This window comes from Phalacrocorax aristotelis, chromosome 10 (genome assembly GCF_949628215.1).
Source record: "Phalacrocorax aristotelis chromosome 10, bGulAri2.1, whole genome shotgun sequence".
In the NCBI taxonomy this organism is placed as follows: domain Eukaryota; kingdom Metazoa; phylum Chordata; class Aves; order Suliformes; family Phalacrocoracidae; genus Phalacrocorax; species Phalacrocorax aristotelis.
This window is the reverse complement of record NC_134285.1, coordinates 5,627,198-5,650,634: the sequence shown is the minus strand read 5'-3', so window position 1 is coordinate 5,650,634 and position 23,437 is coordinate 5,627,198. Positions and strand designations below refer to the sequence as shown.

At 42.7% G+C, this 23,437-nt stretch overlaps 1 protein-coding gene across 3 annotated transcripts in view; it reads right to left on the bottom strand.

Annotated features, from left to right (window-relative positions):
* TTYH3 (tweety family member 3) overlaps window positions 1-23,437 on the bottom strand; it is a 75,904-nt gene that overhangs the window by 21,893 nt on the left and 30,574 nt on the right. For all 3 annotated transcript variants that reach the window (XM_075104867.1, XM_075104868.1, XM_075104869.1), the window contains exons 2-7: window positions 12,758-12,927; window positions 5,241-5,352; window positions 4,403-4,623; window positions 3,508-3,603; window positions 847-919; window positions 427-502 (exon numbers count right to left, since the gene is read on the bottom strand). In XM_075104867.1, the coding sequence (XP_074960968.1) occupies window positions 427-502; window positions 847-919; window positions 3,508-3,603; window positions 4,403-4,623; window positions 5,241-5,352; window positions 12,758-12,927 (748 nt within the window). The remainder of the gene's footprint in view (window positions 1-426; window positions 503-846; window positions 920-3,507; window positions 3,604-4,402; window positions 4,624-5,240; window positions 5,353-12,757; window positions 12,928-23,437) is intronic.

Sequence of the window (23,437 nt, the reverse complement as noted above, 5' to 3'; positions counted from 1 at the left end):
ATTCTAGATTCAGGAATATGAACCGAAGATCAAGTTTTAAAAATTACAACTCAAACTGCACACTGCGGTTGCCACAGTTCTGTCACTTAGAGAGGAGAACAAGATTCAAGAGTGCTACATTCAAAGCAAAATAATCCAGGGACTTCTGTTGTTCCATCTTATCAGTTATTTCTACGGCCAAGAGAGAAGAAAGGTTCTGAAGACTCTTCTGACAAAAAGAAAATTATGCATCTGCATTTCTGACCGGAGTATAAATGCTTCTTTGGGAGGAACATTGGTTTTCCAGACCTCCACGCACATATACTTTTCCCACTGTATGCAAGCTCCTCTGTTCCAAACAGATCCTTAAATTCTCAGCCACCACCATGCTCCTGTGTTACAGCTGGAGCCACGGTACCCAGTGCCAAAGTCAGTCACAGCACTTACCAGCACTAAGCACTGCATTCTCTTCAACCACTTTGGAGACATAAGCATCAGGGTTAATACAGAAGTCACTGGAGCCCTAGATAGATGAAAGACAAAAGGGAAAAGGAATATAAAAGAACACCAGTATCAAAGAGCAGTTGAGCCAGGTTAACATCAGGGAACCCTCTACTATGAGGGTGTTTCAGATGCTGAAGTCTCTCATTGTCATCCCCACCAGCACTGCTTTACACATTCACAGCAGTACTATATACCGCACCACACCACGGAGGAAGAAGGAGCTCTGTACTCTTCACAGATGCAAATTGCTATGACAGCTACTTAAAACAAGATGCGCTATAGAACAGCCATAGCATAACATTAATCTTGTGTCTGATAAACCTGCAGCAAAGGGTGAATGGGACCTGGATCAGAGCCACTTACCACAGCAACAGCCAGCTCCAGACCCAAGGATCCCCAGCTGACAATCAGGGCAAACACCCCAAGCAAGCACACCCTGTGGAAGACAGACAGACGGCAGATGTAGAAGCTCCGATTTCAAGCAGATGCTTTCAAAAGATGTATTCTTTGGAGTCCAAAGCGATTACCAAACCCAAGAAATTATAAATTATTGTATCTTCAGATAAACCAACCCACTTTATATGTCATGAACATGAAATTATTAACTATTGTATCTTCAGATAAACCAACCCACTTTATATGTCATGAACAAGATCAGTTTATGTCCAGTAGTTGTTTGACATGTTACCTGGCCCTGGGTCTGGAGGGGAAGGAAGAAGAGGGTGAAAGCAAAGTCCTACCCTGCTTCTAGCAGGCAAGCCAAAGGCACAAAGACAAAGGAGTGGCTGTAGAGAACACAGATTGAGAGATGGATAACTACAATCCCATTGCTTCTTCCACTATTCCCATTCTGGACTTTACTTTCCCCATGCAAAGATATTAAAAGAAAAATATGCCACATCAAAAAAACCTCACAAAAACATACTGATCCAAAATTGGACAAATCCCTCCTGTTCCTAGAATAAATGGGGTTGACAGGTGTAAGTACTACATGGCTGCAGACAGTGGGAGGGAACACTCAGCCCCTGTTAGGACACCTGACTGGTTGCAGGCTGCGTGCATCCGAACAGCACCTAAGCACCCCAACACAGCCCCAAGAGAGAGCCAGTCACCTGCAGGCAAACAGTTCAGAGCAACAGTTTAGGTGTCTACCACTGCCACCCGAGTCCATCTCTGCACAGATTTACAAGTTTTGTTCTGAAAGCTGGACCTCATTACCGACAGAAACAGTGGGAAGCACCTGCTATCAAGCAGGCGCAAGGCAGAGGGATGACAGAGCAGTGGTCTCAGTGACATTCAGCTAGCACACATGGGTGGAAGAGGCTTTTGCATTTCCCCAACCAGCATATTAGCTCTGCACCTTTGCTGTCAGTATGAGTACTAGAGATACGTAGGCAAAAGTGCTCCTCAACTCCCTCAGGTACAGGAACACAGACGAATAAGGAGTTTCATTTTTTGTATCCCTATCTTCAAAGTAAAGGGACACTGGCTTGCTCTCTCAGGATGCTGTTTCCTTCAGGCTTTGAACACAAGTAGGTTCCTCCCACCTACCTCTTGAGAAAACAAACCAAAAATCTGAATATCTTGGTTATGAACTTTATTCAAACCTAGTGCAAGCGTCTCTGAGGAAGGGACATCTCTTCTGCTACATTTGTCTCATTAAAGACTAGAGCTTTAAAAAAAATAAGTCTATGGGCCTACATTTAAAAAAAAAAAAAATCTATCCCTCAGTTTGCCAACTTATTTTAATTCTGAATAATCCCCATTCTCTGAATGGATCAGTGGCTCATCTTGCAGAATTAATGAAGCTTCACCAGACTGACCTCTGTGCAGCACTCTGGAATAAGATGGCTGAAGACTTTATTATGCTTTTTCCAAATGGATGCAAAAATTATCAGCCATGGATCAGCAAGATTCTGTAGTTTTATGACATAAGGGCAACACGGCTTGGTGCCTCCAGCTGAGCATGGTAATCAGTTCAATAAGACATATTTGTTGTTTTACTTTAAATGAAGATGACTAGGTCAGTAACTGATTGCTTGGCTAAGAGATCTAAAACGGGCATTTCACCATCTTGCTTAGCTGTGATACACTTGCTTCTTCATGTCATGTGCTCCCTTTGGGGAATGCCTTAATATGAACTTCTGGCTAACAGGGAATGAGATTCTAATTTAAACCCTGGGTTTACCATCTGTGCATACACTTGGACTTTTGCCTGTGTAACCTGCCAGGTATGAGGTCATCTGGCGAATAATAAATCTCAATATGCATTCCAATTATTAATGGCATCACCATGCACCAGGATAAACTCTTGGCCATGTCAGTTGTCAAACTGTCGCTGTGGTTATGATACCAGTATCTTTGCCAAATATGCAAAGTTAAACAAAGCTATAAGATAGGGAGAGGAATTTTTTTTTTTTGTAATGGGGCCTGAGCATGGCAGCATTTGCAGTGCTTTTTAGAAACAGACATGCATTAATATTGCAATATCATGACGACAAGACCTCTCCTCATAACCGTACAAACTATTGCTTGTTCTCAGTTTAACATTTTTGCAGGTGTGACAGCCAAAGAGCAGATCATGACACAAACGGCATGCTAAAAAGTTGTGTGGACACATGCAACGCTTATCATCGATTAACAAATGCCTCCACAACTATAGAGAGTTGAAGGGAGATTTTTAAAACCTGTAAATTTAGGGAAGGATGCTCACATTACTATCTCCCAGCAAACAGAGGCTATCCATGCTACCCAGCAAAAGGCAGACCACCCAGATGAGTTCCTTGTCTTTGATGCAAAAGCAATGGACACCAGTACCACTGCATTTTGTAGCTCAAGAACCCTTCTGCGAGCATCTATCGTGTAGCTACGCTCTACAAAGTCTCTCTATATTGAGTGGCAAGTTAAAGCTGTTCAGTCTTAGAAGTCCTTGAAATCAACTGACAAGAGACTAGAGGTTTAAACTAGCAGGCACTTGCATTCAGCTGACCTTCCTTTACCCACTCCACCTGGGTCAGTACTTACCCCAGAAGAATGGCCCTGGAGTTCCTAATGAGCCCAAAGAGCACCAGCAAACAAATCAGGACATGGAACAGGAGCAGGCCCAGGTATCCCAGCCACCTACAGCAAAAAAAAAAAAACCCAACACACTGTCTGCAGAGTAAAACTGGTGTATAAAAGGCACAGATCAAGAAGCTAGTGTGACTTGTGGGAAAAACAGAGCCCTTCTGTTCTTGAAGTTAAAAAAAAAAAATCATCAATGATTAATTGCCAGGCAGCTCTGGGTATTTACCGGGTCTGGAGTTGATGCAGGTAAAAGCGTTTACACAATACACCCAGCACACACAGTGGGGAGTGAGAATGCAACTGGGCATCATCAAGTGAAGAACAGGCATTGCAGTTTCTTGAACTTCCTAGACATTTTTTAGAAAATGCTTCAGTTATTCCCCATGTGTAGATAGAGGTTTTCTTTTTGCGGAATTCATTTGATGCAATCTTTTATTGAAGAAGTATAATAAAAAGGAATGTTAGGGTGTGGTGTTAACATATGAAACTAATTAAGTTTTCCATTCTATTTAGTTCATATGTCAAACAACTACAGCGCACTTATAGGACACAAGAGTAGCTATCTCTGTAGCTGTTTTTTCCCCAGTCTTAGAACACAAGCTACAAATTTTGTACATTGAGAATAAGTTTCCCTTCAGCTGGTGGTGAACACAGTTAAGAAAAAAGTTGTTGCCACGCATTTTCATTTACACTGAATGCAATTTTGACGTACGAAAAAAATCAGCTGTGTGGGCCATGAACACCTGCAGTAATATATACAGCCTTTGGCTTAGTCACCCAGAACACGCACATCACTGTTGCAAAAGAGGCCAAAACAGATGCTACAACGACTACACTACAGCATGCTACACACCTGTACCAGTCATAGAGGTCAATCTGAATTGCCAGCTCCTCCAGAGACAGCTCTTCGTTCTTCCAAAAGGGGATTTCAGTTGTTTGTCTGACCAGATCATCCAAGAGACCTTGCAGTTTCTGGATAACATGCAAGTAGTCTGTCTGCTTCGAGAACATCTCCTCCAGGATGAGCAAATTTGGTTCCACTGTTTGGTTCAGGGCTACTGTGGTATCTAGTACCTACAGCATGGCAAAGAAAAGAAAATAAAAATAATTAAAGGACAAGAAGTCAAGGAAGTAAAATGATTCATCCTTACTAGCAAGAAACGGACAGCTTCCAGATTACCAGTCCTCTGACTTAAGCGGCTCAGACTGCTTACCCTTCAAAAGCAACTTAAAAGCACCTATAAATTAGATTGTTTGCAAGTAGTCCAGTGACAGCACCTCAGCTGAGCCTTTAACACACTTACACATTTTGCAGCCATCAGGGTTGCAGAATGATACCATGAAATTAGAGGTGGCACAGCAACAACTGACTGTACTTAAATGATACATTTTACTAACAGACTTGTCTGCTTTGGCCTGCCTCCTCTTCCGGTGTGGAAGAGCTGAGGCAGAAGCTGTTTTAAACCTAGCAAAGAGAAGCCTGCATTTAACAAGCTGTTTGCTTTGATATTTTTAGAAGAGCTGAAGAAAGCACCATTCCATTAATGGAAATTTTAGCACATTTCTAAGCCCAGAGACTAACAAAAAAGAGGAAGAGATACAGGCACAGCCAGATTCAAGAGAAGAGGTGCTGAGCAAGTCTGCTCATTCCCACACTCCCCATTTACTACCATGTCTCCTCTAGTACTTACCCGGTCTTGGACACCTGCCACAGTGCGGTTTGCATGGCGTAGTGAGTACGTCAGCCGATGAATGCCGTCACTGGTCTCTCCATTCCCATAGAAGCCAACAGCAATTCCAGCACTGCAGAGAAAGAAAGCAAGAAAGGGTAGTGTTTAAGCCAAGAGACAAGCTATATAATGCACTGCTTACTGCAACAGCTCCCTTTGTAGTCACATAAGCACATTCCACAGAAAGGGAAGCCATGTGCCTCCACAAATGGTAGCTGGGGTAAGTCCTGCTCCTCAGCAACCTCCAAAAAAATTTGCCTTTAAACATTTGGCCACGTCTTCCATATAGCCACCAATTCTCTGTATAGCGTCCATGTGATGAACAGCAGAACACCGTCCCTTCTCAAGATGTGCATTTGCACAATGAAAAATCTGTTAGAGCGCTGTTAGAGAGTTCAGATGTAGCCATAGGGCATCAGAAATCCAGCCAGCCAAGTGGCTCTCCAGTGGCTCCTGCAAGAGCTACTGTTGCTATGTCAGGAGACTCATGCCTTCTCTGGACATGAAATACAGATTGTTTCGTAACATTTTTAAAAAGCAGGATGCAAAGAGCTTCCATTGACTACTTCCCCTATGGTCGTGGTTCCTCTAGATACATTATCCATGCCCTCTTCTCTACACTGCGAAGTATCTATGAACATCATCTATCTTACCTTCCCATTAGAAGCATTTGTGTCGCACTGATTTAGGCTTAATAACTTACTGGGACAAAAAGCTTATTTATTTTTAAAGCAAGTGAATTTCAAGCTTGCAAACACAACTCAATTCCAGCTGCTTAGCAAATTACCACCTATCAGCTGATTTGCCATAACCGTCCACACATATCAGTCTGCCCCAATTATGAAGTAAACCATATTAGCTTAAGCCTCACTTAAAGGATGAAGATCTAAGTGAGTTGCAACCAGATTATCTCATGCAAACCAGAGATACCTCTTCTATTAAGACATCATTGCAGGAACTCGGAGTTCCTTTTCCCAAGCCCATTCTTCCTAATAACAGAGGAAGAAAGAACTTGTGAAGGGGTCACACAACTGAACTCAGGGCAAACAAACATTATCAATATACAAATTTCCTAATCTCATGTCATGTAGCTTCAGAGCACTACAGATCTTTTCTGAGAAGGTTCTCAAGACACCAAGGTTGTGTTTGGGGTAGTGGAAAGGAAGGTGGTGGCGGTGGTTTTGGTGTAAACCTAAAGTTATTCTGGATGAAACATTTAGTTTCTTCGCAACAACTTTGCACTTGGATTATAGCACTGTCCTTGCCGAGTTGGTGTTAAGGAGGAATAAAGGAGTAAGGAAACAAGACAAACAACAGTTTTCAGAACAACTGTAGTGCCTTTGTTTAGCAGGAAGGGTCACTAAAGGATGTCAGGCATTCTTCACTACCATCACCACCCAGCTGGGAAATGAAACCAAGCAAGCAGGCCAGAGTGGCCTTTGTCCCTTGCACAGATTTGCTCCACTGCATACATCAATCTGCAGTCCAAATGACTTTCTGCTCTCACTCTTCTCCTGCCAGAAGACAGCATCCATCCTTCCCTTCCTGCGCTCATCCATTTCAGAAAGAGTAAGCAGAACAACATTGTTCACCTGGTTGCATTTCTGCTCATATGTACAAGAAATGGAAGCAAAGATCATGCACTGGAATTGGATCCACTATAAAAAAATCGGTGTCAGCCTCATGCTTTTTCCAACAATTGAATCTTCATAAGTTATAGATCTTGGCCCACAAAGGCCTCATCTGAAGAGTCTTCCAGGGACAGTAGGCAGCCTACATCATATACAGAAAGAGAGGCAGCAGGTACGTAACTCTTAATATTTAGCCTCTTCATGAACACCATTCCTCAAACATTTTCCTAATGCAAATGACGCTGATAATTGAAGAGGGAAAAGCCCTCTGCATTCCTCCCTGGTTGCAGCTATTATCAGAACTTGATAATACATGCCTAGGATGCACAGGGGTGGAAGGGATAAGAGATACACACAGTCCTCCCTCTGAACTAGAGAGATTACACATCCAGAGCTATGCCCAGAATAAGGCAATTCAGCGTCCCATTGCAGCAATTACAAGTCTCTAGCCTGAATTTCCCCTTGTCTTATCAGAGTGAACAAATTCAGACAGACCCTTTCACTCTCCTGAGCAGTACAAAACTTTAACAGTTATTTCTACTATAGACGCCAAATAAATTCCAGAACATTCTTGACATTCAATACACATATCTGACCCATTTAATTGGTGAGCAATTTTTTATTCAGCCTGTTACAGCTACTAGAAGCCTATTCTTTCAGCAAAGGCTTGGTAAGTGCCCAAGACCTGCTGCTTGCCCAGTACAGTAGCGCTGTTTTGGTGGAAGAGACTCTGAAACAGTACTCTGAAGTAGCAGCAGTTATCTTGTCCTTAAAGATGCAGCTCAGCTAGGTATATTAGCCAGTTTACTCAAAGGTACCATTTATGAAGTACAAGCAGCTACAGGCAAGGGACTCAATTTTTTGCCCTGTTCAGGGCAGAACCACACCAGCATCCATCCTTGTAGGCTTCCTACCCAGCCCTGCATGAACCACAGCTTCCACTGCCCTTAACACCCTAGGCACAGTCACTACTCCTGAAATAAAGCACTAGAGCAACAGGAATTGGGATAAAAGCCACTTAATTCAAGTGACAATACCTCTAGACATGCGTATCATGCTTTCACTGGAAACTACACATAAAGCATTAATTATTCCATTACTGCCCAGCAAAAGCCGGCTCTGCATTCACACCCTGTGCTAGCAAGAGCCACTTACACAGCTGTCCCTTCTCCTAGGAGCAAACTGTACAGTTTTGTGGTAGTTCTTTCTATCATGCTAGAAGAGGAAGGAAAGCATCCCTGAAGCCCAGGCTGGGGGCAGCTGCCTGGACCCATGCTGTGACTGAGAATGGGGCAGAGCTGAAGGGCAAGCAGCGGGGGAGCTGCCAGTAGGGGAAGAGGAAAGAAACCATTGCTGTTTAGTTTTCTGTTTGCATTTGGCTTCATCTAAATCCAACAGTTGTTTCAAATCCCTGCCTACACACACTGGTATAAGTTGCTATTGTTTAAAGCAGATTTAAGGATTTGCACCAGTTTTTAACTACCTTTTATTTGATTAAAGGGAAATAGAGGGGCTCCTTCTATTTAACCATGTTCTTTTAAAGGAAAAATAAATCAACTCATCTTAACCCAACAGTGTAAGTCCTTGAGGTCAGGACAAATCACATGGCTTCTTGCACAAACCCTGGGAGGTTCAGTAGCCTAAGGTACAGCAGATCCATCTCCCAGTACAGGATGACAAAATCATCACCCAATGGGGAAGTCTGTATTTCTGTCACACAGCGTGGATACAAGAACAGCAATCCTGAATGACACAGCTTTTTTCCTCCCTAGCACCCTGTGGAAGATACTCCAATGCATTTTCAATGGTTTTATAGGCAAGTCTTCTCCACTTCTGCTATTCTTGGTTCTGTCACACTCCCATCCCTATCACACACTCTTCTCTCCTCCTGAATCCACACCGTCCCATCCTCTGTTCTTCCTCCCAAACCTAACCTTTGTCAGTCTCCTGTCACTTCCACTAACCCCACCTCTCCCTTACCTGCCTTCTCACTCATATTTTTAAATAAAAATCTTAAAAAAAAAAAAAGCCCACACCAAACAAACTAAAACCCCACCAACCTACCAAGCTCTTACAGGCCATTTAAAAAGTTGATCCTGCTGTTCAATACTGCGCTTGAGCCACCTGGCTACTCAGTCATTTTGGTAAGTTTTAGGAAATCCACTTATATTAAGTCAAGAAAACACCACACTCTTAAGATCAATGTTATCACCACCAGTGCACATCCACAGAAACACACTGGAGAGACAGTATGCTCTACCAGCTCTTTAAAGGGTTATATGACATGAGACAGACGAGCAGCATGCCATATTTTCAATGTATTCCTACAGATACAACACTACAATGTAAAGTACTGCAGGTTGCATACACACACTTCAGTATCACTTCTCAGCAAGACTCAAGAAATCAAGTCTGGACAATAACTTTCCTGTTGCTTGTACGCAAGAGTCACATGGGCTTAGGACATTCCCTGATATAGACTCAGAAAGGAAAATCAAGTATAATTCCAAATTAGCTTGTAACATGACCCACAAAAAAAACCCGTTTTCTGGATTACGCAAAGTGTACATGAACCGCAGAGTGTTAATCTGATACAGAGAGCATATACATGCCTTCAGATGGAGCGATCCTTCCGTTGTAATAACCACGCACACACAGTAAAACCCCACTGGGTACCCAGTCACCAGTCTGAAGAGATTAATGCTAGCCGTTCACATCACATCCTTAGAAATTAATAATCTAACTATACCAAGTCATCTTTAACTACAGGAACTGCCTAAGGAGAGCCCTTTTTAGACTTCATGTTCTCAGGAGGAATGTTAATTGGTCTGTCTAATTACCACCTTGCACTTTTGCACCAAGGGAAAGCGCTATTACTGGCACTTCAGAAAGCAAGTTTTCACCATCTTTTTGTACCTGTTTCTTTCAGGTATGCTCTCCATGAAATTTCCTAGCCACCTTTGGAGCTGAGCTCTTTTCTGGGAGAGTTAGGGTCAATTAACTAGTGGATGATATGATTTATAAGACAGCTCCCCATACACAGAAACCAATCAGAATTGGTAAGGACTAGAAATGAATTAAGTATTCTAGGAATAATCTAGGCAAATCATTCCTGCAGCTTTGTGGCTAGAGCAACTGGAAAGACTCACTAGGTAGACATTTTGTTGGAGAGCTCCTGTTAACCAGTTATGCCTTCCTGCTGGCTCAGCATTCTCCCTTTTGCTCAGCAGGAAATATTGAGTCATTAGGAAACAGTGATCCATAGTACTCAGCAGGATTCACAGTGTAAACAGCCCTCTGGGATTAAGTACTACATAGATAAGCATCTACTAGGCATGGCTGGACTTAAGCAGAGTTAACTAGTTTTCGGCTAGGAAGACAATAGTCCGCTTCATGGTACTCGGACAGACCAGACCAGCTGCTGTTTGGAATCTCTCACTGCTTCAGCATCCAAGCTACTTCTTCCCCCTTGAATACATGGTGCAAACTGCCTCCCAGGTCAGCCTACTGTCAGACAGACATTCAGAATAGCCTTATTCCCCATCACTCTGAAACATAACAGCATCTGCCAGTCTGGCATTTCTGTTATGTGTAATGCACAGCTAGGATAGGATATATCCAGCAGACTAATCTTTAGCTGTTGGTATCTAACTGGGGCTTCCTGCTAGCACAGATTAGATTCTGTGCTTGTCAGAAGCCATATCTGCATTCCCAGCCAGACGCGGAGCACAGAGCACCAAAAGGCACCAGTTTGAGTGCCCTGTCACATCCATCTGACATAAGAGGGGCAGAAAACTGATCTCTGCTTTGCAGTAGAATGGCAGCACTTGGACAGCACCTTCACTCACCATGGATGGGACCAACCTGCTATTGCTCAAGCATGCCAACTTCAGAGTGGAAGTTTAAAACTTAGATTAAAAAAATCAAGACAAATATTCATCCAGTATCACTGCAGATTAAGGTAGAATCTTAGTTTTAAGGATACTCCTGCATTTAATACTTGCAAAACCAAATGATACACCAAGGATGAGAACCAACAGTTCAGATTTTGAGGAAGCCTAAGCAGTTTTCCAGCTTGCAGACTTGACTGGGAGTCGCATCAAGTTTACCAGAGCTGACCTTCCAACTTTAAATTGTCTTACGCGTGCTCTGGGAGATGTGCAGAATACCTCCTCCTCACCCTTTCTACAGTTAAAAACAAACACAACCACCACACTGCAGCAGCTGTCTTTGACACATATGCTGCATAACAATAGCTAACAAGAGCCTGTAGCAGCAGCACAACTATAAATAGCATGAGCTATGGCTTTTGTAAGAAAGGGTTAGGACCACAGCACTTTCGGTGGATTGGAACAGATGCGGCTGAAGCTCCTGAGATCACTAAAAAGAAAGGTGAACGAGACTGAGGTTTCTTCTTTGCAAGTTGTTCTCTGGTTTGCCTTTCCATTCCAGGCACCTACTTGCAGTCAACAAAGCATGGAAGAGCTCCCTGCAAAGACGGCAATAATGGCTAGTGCACTAGCTCTCCTCCTCAACAGAGCCCCTGCCTCTACAGGCAAATCCATCCCCAGCTACTAAACTCATAACAATGTCTGCTATGCAGTGTTTGTTCCAGTACTTCAGGGGTTTTCTTTTCTCTTAATTATGTGCCTCAAAAGAACCAATACACAAATGCATTAGTAGCAAAATGTAACCCTTGAACAGCTAAGCCTGGCCTTCAAGGAACGTGCTTGCCTCCAGAACGATCACATACCACATCCACCACCTATCAGCAGGTTAATACAAAAAGTGAACCACAGGACACTGCAAAATACAATTGTCTCATTGTTATCTCCTTTCCGAATAGGGGACTGCTCCCAGCCCTGCCGAGGGTCAGCTAAGGCCACCTGGAGACTTGGGCAAGCATAGACGATGCTTGGAACTGATAAGAAACACAATGCTCAATCTCAGGGCACACGTCCATAGAGCTAAGAGTACTCATTCAGCCCAAGTCAAAACAAGCCCAGTCCAAGACTACTTCCAGAAGTTTGCAAACACGTCCCTGCTTTCAGATGCCCCATTGTTAACTTTCTAGGAAATGGGATCCTCATCTGTGTCGAGAAGAAAAAAAACCAAACTCAAAAAAACCCCACCACACACCAAACCAAAAGTCCACAACCAAAACCAACAAAACCACAAACAACTCTGAAAACAAAACCATGAACTCTCTCCTTTTAACTTCTGCATGTTCTCCACTAATTACTTAATTTTGCTTGTTTTTCAGAGATCCTTCTTTTCAACTCACCTCCAAAAGCTCCTATTGCTCAGCCATAACATAAAACACTGTTGACACTAGCACCATTACTAGCAATCCTTGGAAGTGGCACCTTAGTACAGGTAATGAAATGCAGCAGTGTCTTACACAGGCTACAAAACCTGAATGTCCACTCCAGTAAAATACCAGCACTTCCAAACCTCTTTTTCTTATCTACTCTCCCATGTAGTCATTCTTTTTCGACACCAGATTCTAAGAAATCTCCACCTAGACCTGCTAAATATATGAACTCTGTCCATCCAATTTAAGTGATAGGCTCCCGAGGACGCAATGTCCTTGATTTACCACTTGCAAAGTGTCAAAGAGCAGGACATTAGCCATTCCTTTTCACATTGCTCAAACCGTTAGGCAGTTCAGCAATTGGTAGACAGGAAGAAAATACATTACAGATATTTAAAACTTCTACGTACCAAGTGGAAAGAGGGATCTGCCAACATCCACTAACTACAGACAGCAAACCAAGTATGAAGATGCACACACAGGATACACCACCCCACATAACAGGGAACATTCCTCTGAGGCATCGACCGTACCTGCACACCAGGGTTGCAATGATGACACACCATGCCGTACAGCAGCAGTCAGCATTTAGATGTTCTTCACTCTTCTGATGGCGGCAACACAGCCAAAACGAGTAGAACAAGAGAAAGAGCAGGTCCAGAGCGAGGCAGGCAAGAGCGATGCCACCCAACAGCAACAGGGCCTGCGGAAAACAGAGACGGGCATCACATCTGACCAGAGCACAGCCGCAGCAGGGAACGTGAATCAGGGCCTAGATGTATGAGGGCTCTGCAATAAGAGAGCACTTGAAGGCATACCTTGAAAACAAGTAATTTTGTGGATTTTGTATATTTTTTTTTTAATATAAACAGGAGGTTTTTAGCCCCACTTCCTCCCTTCTCTGCATCCCACTCAAAGAAACCACATTCCGTATCTAAGCAGTAAGTAACCAAGCCATTTTGTCTGTCCCAGTCTGCAAACAGCTTAAGTAAATCAGAGAGGGTTTCCTCTCTACTCCTGATCAGAGGTCAGCAGATTTAAAGACAAAAAAAAGTTCAGCCAGCAGCTGCCTCTATCTGTACAGTTCTTTAATCTTCATGAATAAATATGCAGGCTTATTCATTAGAAATCCAAATGCATGCGTGGGTTTGAAAGGGGGTGGAATTTATTATAGATGCATGAGATTGCTTTAAAAAAAAAATTGAATCTCCATGCAATGCTTTGGTTCAAGGAAGACCTAGAGTAAATGCTAGTAAATTCCCTATACCATCCACATATACAGGTACAACAAATATGGATGCTACAGACACACTGGCTTGAAGCCACCACAAGCTGATTTATTATGTTATACCTATTGCTAGTCAGATGTTCCTGGAAGGAAAGGGAAGCAATAAGTGTTTGATTCCATTCAAATTTCATTTAACTCCATTCCAATTTCTTTTTATTCGGAAAATCCAGGGTAAAACCCAAATAAGCAAACAATTTTGTTAAATAAAATAAAAAGCCCCCATTAAAATCCATTCTAACACCAAATCCAGCCACACTTTCTCATGTGAATGAACTAAGAAAAAGAATGTTATTTTATCCATAAGCTTTTTTGGATAAAACCTTAGTAGTTGTGACAAATGCCAACTTATTAGAAAAGACTTAAATATCTAGAAATGGCTTAAGTCACCTACTGCTGTCCCAATATTGGGAAGACAGACATGGATCTCTATCAGCAAACCTAAACCAAGGGTTTGGGTTTTTTAAATTGGCATCTCTTTCTCTCCCCATTTATATGCTTCCTCCTGACTGAAACAATAACTTCCTCCTGGTCAAAGAAATAAACCCAGGAACACTGCAGTTTAGAGTCTCAACAAAACTGGAGACCGTTTCTTACAGGGTCTGGTAGTAGCTTGCTCTTCATAGGCTTTTCTTCCCTTTCTTTCCCCCGGATCCCCTCCATAGGTACTCCCTGCGGAGTTATTACGTCGGGAAACTATACGAGCCACATAATGTACTTTTCAGCCAAGAAACATCAGTGTGTGCAGTCCGTAGGGCCCATCAGCCCTACATAACTGGATTCACACTAGTTAAACTTAACCACTGCATCACAGATACTCCACACAGCCATGCGCTCTTTGCCTTCCCACCTTTAAGAAACCCACAAAAAGCCCATCAAGCACACTGGGATGGGGAGAGCTTACAGGTGCTGCTTCCCCAAACTAAACTGCAGAAACCCATTCCCATTGTCGAAAGTGAACTTTGGGATCTGTAGCGGAGAAGAGTGGGGGTGGAAGGGAAAAAGCCCTATCCCCCCTTTCCCATAATTACGCCAGATGGTGTGCACGCTACTTCAGTTCCTGAGCAGAAAGGGGCCTTCGAGAGGGAAGCTGTGTTCAGAGCCCCACGTTCTCCCACTTCTGAAGGCTTGCCATGTACAAGCACTTGATACTAATTTAACCAACACATTCAGCATACCAAGGCTCCTCAGGGATATTCTTTATTTTTTAAACACGTCAGGCTGCTGTAATGCAAAGCTTTCCTGCACTGCTTGCCTGTACTTCTTTCTTCACACCCTCACCTTCCTGCACATGCTAAAAGGCATTACCCCTAGAAAGACAAACCCAGCTGAAAACACCCTCCCAGTGACTCCTTACCAGCAAAAAATTCACTGTAGCTCCAGATGTAGAGGAACAGCCCCCATGAAAAGGAAAAAAAGGAAATACTAAAAAGAGGGTGGGGGTGGGGGAAATTAAAGACTGACATGCAGCAAGAAACCTGAAGTTCTCGACACTTAATATATGCTTTAATTTATGCATCTGGCCAAAAGGACTTGGCTGGCCACTACACCATGATCTGTGTTTCATTTTCCAGAGAATATTTGTTTTCCATTAATGGACATGTGCCATGACAAGTGAAATCATCCAGCTGAGCAGTTATTAATCTTTCTTACTGATGAGTCAGTTTAGGACCCAGAGACTGGCTGGCAGTGAAAGCCTGGTCACAACCAAAGATATGCCTGCTTGTCAGGATTAAATGACGGTATTTAAAAAAGGGGGGTTGAGGCCGGATAAACCCTCAGACACTCTATCCTGCAACAGTAAATCCTGGGCTCGGTTATCCAAGGCCACGTTATCCCAAGTAAATGTAAAATTATGCACTAGGCCTTTTGCCACAAAAGAGCATCAATTCGTCTTCGAACATTTGCTGAGCTATCAGAACCTTTATAGCAAATGATGCATGAACTGCCCTTACAGGAAAATGGAGACAACTTGGAAGAGCAACATTTTACCACTGTGCTGACACTAATGGCAGAAGTAGAGACAGAGCAGTCCCTGAAAATGAGTGTAAATCCATGCGGTATCAGCCAGACTGGCAGGAGAAGAAGCTACAGCATTAGGAAGCACTTTCAAAATAAAAGTTAATAGCAGTACACAGGCAAGTAACCACGAGCAACATTGCTAGCTTGGAAAGGCACCATAAAACCTGAATATACTCAGTCTTGTGCAGGGACAGTGCTCGACAGCTTGCTGCAGTGTTAATAGCCTTTCTCAACTCCAGCACAGTTGCCAGGATTCATGGTATTTACTCTCCTAGTGGGAGTAAGAAGCCAAAAAAGGGGCTGAAAATATCTAGGTCCCCATGTACAGAGAGGGGCACCATCACAATAAGAAACACAAGGCATAGCAAAAACATCTCCTGCAAAAATACCCAGGGCTGATTAGTTCTTCCACATGGTATAAGGTATGCATAGGTGCTGATATTGTACCTAAGGACATACATGTAGATCAGCCTTCAGTTAGTACAATCCTTGGTCTCCGAGAGCATGCCTAATGTTACTGTGAATCAATTCAACCAATATACTTGTATGGAATTTTTTCATCCAGTAGACAGGACAGCAGGTTTCAGCTCTTGGACCGCAAGTTCCAAGCTGTGATCCACAGTATTAGTTACCTGAACACCCCTCTGATCACTGCGGTCCTGGAAGGCTAGTTTTAGCTGCTGAAGCTGCACTTAAGGGGATGTATACACCATCCCATCCTACATACGCAGTCACAAAGAGAAGTGATCTACTTAACATGAGAAACGGATATACAAGCTACATTTGAGTATGCTTCCTCAGAAAGGAAAGCCTAAATAAAGCCATAAAGCATGGCAATGCAGGAGGTAAGTGTTAGGTTTCACTCACTTAAGCGTCAAGGTTTAGCACTGCTTTAAGTGGTGTTTTTCATCACTCGACTGTACAGAGGAGTGTTGGCTTAGGGACACCTCTGCATACCACCACCTCCCCTCTGCCATGAAGGTTACTTGGCACACGAAGTCCTGGCAGCAGAACATGTTTAGAAAGTTAATTCTGAATACACATCGGTTCAAAATAATCTGTGTGTTTACTAAGTAAAAGTTTTACCAGTCTCAACCTATCCAACTTCCAGTTACCACATCTTTAGATCTTAAACTGTAGTAACAGCAGCATGGCATAGTGAGCAGCTCCTCACACGGAATAGATGATAGCTATTTCTGGATAGCACTGGTATTTTACTACTAGTTAGAAAGTCCACTAAAACCTCATTAAGAAACACGAGAGCAAAGCTGAAGCCTTCAGGTGGTTCCTGAAAAGCATGCAGTTTCGCTTTTAATCTTCCATCAGTAATTTTAGAGTTATTTCATCTTAAAACTTCATCATTTCAACCCATAGGACAAAATAGCTACAGCTTTTGAGCATCTCAACAACACAGCTGTCTTAATCACTGCCAGATTGAGAACTGTTTATAGTTTTACCTTAAAGTTAGCTTTTGCCAAAACCAAAGATTTCCACTGGATCTGCAACTAATGTTCCTCCTGGATTTCTATGCAGTGACTTGAGATTGTGATAATAAAACAGAGAAAAGAGGTTAAAGGAGTGTGGGAAGAGAAAAAAAAACCCCAACGTTCACCCAAAAGAATAAATGAAGCAAACTGGGCTGCTGCCAAAGGAGCACTCATCTCTATTTATTCCATGAAGGACGGAAGTCTTCTTAGCAAGAAAATAAACTGGTGTGGGATAGTGTCATGCCTACACTTTTCCTACACCATTTTTTTGCAGACTTCAGGACATCTCCTAGAAGCTTATGTACTCATAGACAATAAGTAACTATGTCCTACCAAACCGATTTTTTTTTTGTAATGGTGGCAGCATGGGGAACACTCTGACCCCCTCAAATGGTTCTAAACATGCTCTGTGTTCAGAGACTCGATTTTCATTTCTGAAAAGTGCTGTACGTGGTGTTTGTTGAGACACTTAAGTGTCTCAGGATGTCATTCATCCCACAGCCTCTACAGAAGGATGCAGGCTTTGGTAGGGAACGCAGCCAACCACGCATTGGCAAATGTAATGTGGCGGGGAGGATGTGGAAACCACTGCTGATCTCAGCACTAAACCATCCCTATCTCTTCTGCCTGGGGGACAGGCCTTCCCAGGCCAATTACTGTACTCAACACAGTAGAGGAGCAAGGCCGGGCAGGAAATGTGCTGTGGAAGAGGCTTTTCCCACGGTACTGAGATGTATTCTTCTTAGTGAGGGATCCCTCAGCAGCATGGAAGAGTGCCATGGAAACAGAGGATGGGTTCCACCGTCTCATCTCCGTATACAGACACCTCTCAGAGAAAGCATGCTGTTACAGGAGTGCAATAGATTACAGAGAGATATATCTATATTTAGGGCAAGTCCACACTGGAGCAAGCAATATAGGCCAACACTTTGCCATTAGTTTTTCTTGGCTACTTGCTTTCCTTCCTGGAAAAGAGAAAATGCCAAGGATTATGTCATGCCTTTTTTTTTTTTAAATCACCTTAAGACAATATAGCAGACACATTAGAATAAAACAGATCTACAGTTGAAAGATCTCGTAACATGACTAGATAGCTCAAATCTATTCAACCAACTTCGTTAAATAAACAGGCTAGCTTCCTCATTGCTGAGAAGCTATCTACACAGGCAAGGGCATGCCACAGTCAATTGGTATTAGAGCTGCGACTAAAGCCACTTTAATTACAGACAAGTGTTCACACAGGGTTTTAATGTAGTTTAACTCGAATGGCCTTAATTCAGTGTAGTTTAATTCACTTTAGTGCATTTAAAGTGGTTTAACTAATCTGCTTTGAATTTATTCCTCCAGTTAATTCAGATTAATTTCTCAAGTGCCCTTGTGCATGCAACAACTGAGAACAAGGCTAGGTTGATTAAAGATTCATCATCATTTCCTCCATAATAACATTCTGACCCCCTATTTCATAATTAAAGACTTTCAACACTGCTTGTATATTTGGTCCAATTCACAGAAGCCGCGAGCACAGAGGCTAAAAAGATACAACCTTGCTGATACTTGGTTTAGTGCAGTAACCAACATGCAATACAATCATCACCAGTGTTCTGAGAGCTGTGGTCAAGCAATATACTGAGCAGGAACCTCAACTTCCACAGGTTACATGGGAGGCAGGTACTAGAATTCATCAGAGCATCTCATATCACAAACCAAAGAGAGATGAAAAGCACTGAGGATTTGCTTAACAATTGGGTGGTTGTTTTTTTTTCTGCCCATGAATGCAGATCTAAGCTGTGCTAATCAGCAGTGAACACTGGAGTCCTATTGGGTTGAAGTCAAATAACAATCCATTTATTCCCTTAGCTGTTACCAACTCAGCAATCTCCATCTTACACAGCAAGGAAGTGTTCCCAGAGGTAAGGGGGTCCTCTAAATTGGATGTTCTTATCTCTAGTTTCTCCATAATGCTGGCTGAAAGCCTCCATGCACTATAGCGATGAAAAGAATGAGACACTCTCACCAAATTCAGTTTCCACTGACAGGTCCCCGCAGACTAAATCTTTATTAAATGAGGCTTAGCTCAGAACTGGCAGCTTGTCAAATGAGCATTCTCGCTGAAAAGGCGGATTTCCTTTCTGGGGATCCTGCAAATTCCCTTGCAGGGCTCTAAAAAAACCATCATGGATGCATCCGTGTTCATGCAGGTCTCTGCCCCAAATCCCAGACCTGCAAAATGTGTAAGGAATCCTCTTGGGAACAGGCCTTCAGCTTTAGAAGTTTACTCTTTCTTAGTATTCCCAGTTGGACAAAAGTTAAAACTATTAGTTAACTTTGTTTAAAAGCAAGAATCAGATAGATACTTGGAATATCAAGGCAAAGTACACCGAAAAGATAGCTGGAAGAATTTGGTGTGCCTCCTGCACAGCTTGCACCCACACTCAGCTTGCCCAGCTCACCCATGGCAGATCTGAACAGTTTTACCAGATGCTCCTTTCCCACAACGAATTAGCTCACACATTCCCATCTGATAGCAGTTCCTCTACTCAAGGTCTTTTAGAAGCAGCTTTATTTCCTTGGTTAGAGACCTGTATCATCCATTAAAGTCTTAAAACACAATCTCCTCACAAGGTAATTTTCCAGCAAACTGGATAATGGAAAGAAACCCCATGCTTTCAAGAAAGTATTAATTTAATGCTCCTACAACTCAGGGATAGCAAGCACTGCCTGCATTACCTGGCTCAAGCCCAAGTGCTGTATAAATTACCATGCCGAGATAATTCCCCATCCCCAGCTCTGCAGCAGGAGCTCAGCTATGCTCCTGCTGGCCAGGAATTCCCTGAAGGCAAGACATGGCACTGCCAAGCTGCCTGTTGTACACAGGCAGGGACCAGGGCACACTTGCACAGCCCAGCACGTGAGCTAGGCAGCACTGGTGTACTGAAAAGAAAAAAAAGGCAGGAAATGCTTAGGCCTGAAGCCCAGTGACTTAATTCAATTTCCATCCTTTTTCCCTTCCCCCTCCCACAACGTGGGCTCTCAGAGACAATCCACTTCATTTAGAGGGGAGAAAAATCTCTCCTGTGTGCCTCTCCTTACACACTGTCAAGCAAAGCACTGGGACACTGAATTATTTTATCTAGCTATGCTGACCATGCATGCTCTGAGTGGACACCAACCTCAAGGATTTTCTTTCAAGACTCCAGCTGTACGGAGTCTGTGTTTTACTGCTGGCTAGCTGCTCTTTAGCTGTTGCTGTTTCTGATTAGATATGGTTTGAAATTCAAGTATTCATACTGCTCCTGTGAATTTCAAGAGTTCTCCACAAAGACAGGGTCATTACATGCATCGTCTGTAAGTCTCCTTTTCCTCTGCAGGACCTAAACCCTGTCCTTTCCAGGACTGGATAGGTCATCACATGGCACTGGTTAAGATTAAATGCCATATTTATGCTCACAGCAGCTTCTTGACCTCCTTAATCATCTCCTCTTAAACCAGCCAACCAAACTGGAAGACATCAGATACTGCAGAGTTTGAAGACACTGAGCTCAACCTTCAGCTCTGATGTCCAGAGCAAAGGCATGACAGGGAGAGCACTGCAAGCTGCACACCTCATGCAGTACCCCTTAGCAGGCAGCCAGTCTGCTTTGAGAGAGGTTTTCACATGCAATTTCTACTTGAGAGAATAAACTAGGTGTTGGGGAGGGAGGGGAAGGAGAGCAGAAACAAGCAGAAGTACCCCTAAGTGGAATAGAAAACAAAAACCTGTTCCAGTTGCAGACACCTTCCCCAAAGGAAAAATAAACCCATCAACGGGGTGAACCCATTCCATCATCAGGGATAGTAGTGTTTCCATAAGCACGACTGCTGTAGATAGTGCGGTTCTGCTCGCTTCTGCCATTATTTTGCATGATTTTGAACTTGCTGGTTTGTCTTCAGTGATACAGTATCACATCACTTGTGTTAAAAAGTTTTGCTGAACAAAGTAGTTTTGTTTGAATTTCTTAGCAGCATATGTGTTCAGTTGCATAGGACGTGAGCACAGACATCCAGCACAAGCATTCTTCCTCTCACTATACTTTTCTGGCATCATCTCTACGCAGCTCGTGACTTGCAGACGTATCAAAGCAGCTGAGAGGCAAACAGTTCCAAGTACGGCCACTTCCCGTCTACCCCAAGTGATAAAAACCCACATTGAGTTTCCAAATTTGTCTTCAAAATTCCCACATGAAAGTAGTTCATTTTAAGAGAAGATACTTTCAACTACCACACTTGGACCAAAGTGATTCTGGAAAGCCAGGGCAGGCTGCCTTTCAGGGGTTTCCACTATGGGACAGTGCACAGCACTTCATTCCCTTCGCAACATCACTGCAACCTTCCACCGCCAAGTATTTTTGGTGGGACTGTAACCAGGATTTGGTAAGGCTCACTGATGGGGCCCAAGCAGGTAGGGAAGCTCATTCACTTTGGGGAGAAGTGCAACAACAGGACTAACAGAAACAGCAACTTGACCTTGGTTCCCAAGCACTGTGTGCAAATAACATAGCCCAATGTCTGCTCAGACCTACCACGCTCATTTTTAAGGAGTCTCTTCAGAATAGAGCAATGATTTATGGCAAGACTCATAGCTGAACTGCAAAGAACATTAAACACCAGTTGTTTTTTTTAAATCAGCTACACCTAAAAATAAAGTGTTCGTATTCCTTAAAATCAGAAGGATTATGAAAATGTCCCGACCATCACAGGAATGCAGAAAGCCTAAAGAAACTCAGGAGAGATGAAAAGAATTTAAGACAAATGTAGAAAACGTGATCATCGCTGGGCTAATGGGGTTGTGACCTTGAATCATTTGCAGAACGATGGTCTTGCCCAGAAAATTCTCAATGGCAACATCTCTGCGGGCTCCATTTTAATCCCATATATGTGTCAGGAGTTTTTGCGCCATGCACCTACTGCTGCATGCTATAAACTCAAGCATAACATTTGCTGTACTGAACCACAAAAGTGATGCACAATAATTTGAGAGTCCAAATTGGAATGGAAACTGCAACATCAAATTGTTACTAATGTGAGACTGGAAAGACAACTTAAGGTGCCTGCTAACATTTATGTACCTTGTTTCATATCATTAGCACCATGAAGAGGTCTTATTTGAATAGCAGCTATTAGGAAAGTGTTTAAGCCAAAGTAAGAAGCTCTAGCATATGCTTTGGCATTTGGAGGCACCTAAGTTTAAAAAAAAAAAATAATCAAAATTAATTAAGAGGAAAAAGAGATATTTTCTGGCCAAGATAACAAATCCACTGCAAATGGCTTCATAAACTGCTTCTATTAGCACTAAATGGACAGGAAGGTAAGCTGCTATAATTGGGCTTCTGCATTTATATGTCAGTGATGGGAATGGACTTGATTAGTGCTCCTCAGGTGTCTTTAACATGGAGATCCACATCCAGTTTGTGCTCAGTTTGCAGCCTGAAGTCAATCTTCAGAATCACAAGTAAGAAGTTTGGAACAACAAGAAAAAAACAACAAAAATTAAAATGGGGCACTGCATTTCCATTGATATTTACCCCATTCAGCTTCACTGGCATTTGCCTACACAACTGAAGCAGGCCAAATGGCTGTTTACACAGCAAAAACTTAGTGTAGTTCATAATACACGTTAAGCCTGCTACAGGGTGAGAGAAAGAACACTCTCAATTACATTAGCAAATTACACTGGTCTAGCTGCCCTGGTGGCTGACCTCTGGGAGGGGATAAAGAGCAAAATCAAAGGCAAACTGCCCTACATCTTTAAAAAGTCACAGCCCATTGTGCTGCAGCTAGCAGTCAACATCTTCCTTAAAATAATTTGTATTTGAAGTCAGCTTTAATGCAGTATGTCAGTCATGTGGAGAGGCCACGAAGAACTGGAAAGGGGCAATATCCCATAGGGATATCTTCTGTAAGTTGGGGAAGGAGAAACACAGACCTCTGACCCATCTATTGACTATGGACCTGAACTGACCTCCTTGTACAAACAAAGCAGACGTGCCACTTAACTCTCAGAGACAAACAAGTGCCACGCTTCTCGCCATAAATTCACCCCAAGCTTCCTCTTTGAAGACTACTACAGTTGGGGTTAAAAAAAAAAAAAAAAAAAGAGGAAATATCTTCCTTCAACTTAAAGCTGTGCATTTCCCTCCCCCAAAAGAGGCTCATTCATGTGCAGGAAACATTTCCACATCTAGTCTTCCTTGGTTTTATTTTGGGGTTTTTTTGAGTTGGGTTTTTTTTTTCTTTCTTTAAAGAAAAAGAAAAGCTCTCAAAAAAAAAAATCAGGAACAAAGACAACCAATATTCACTATTGAGAACCATCAAACCCAGGAAAATAAAAATACCATAGAGAAACTAACAGAGGAAGCAGAGAAAAAAAAAAAAACTATCCA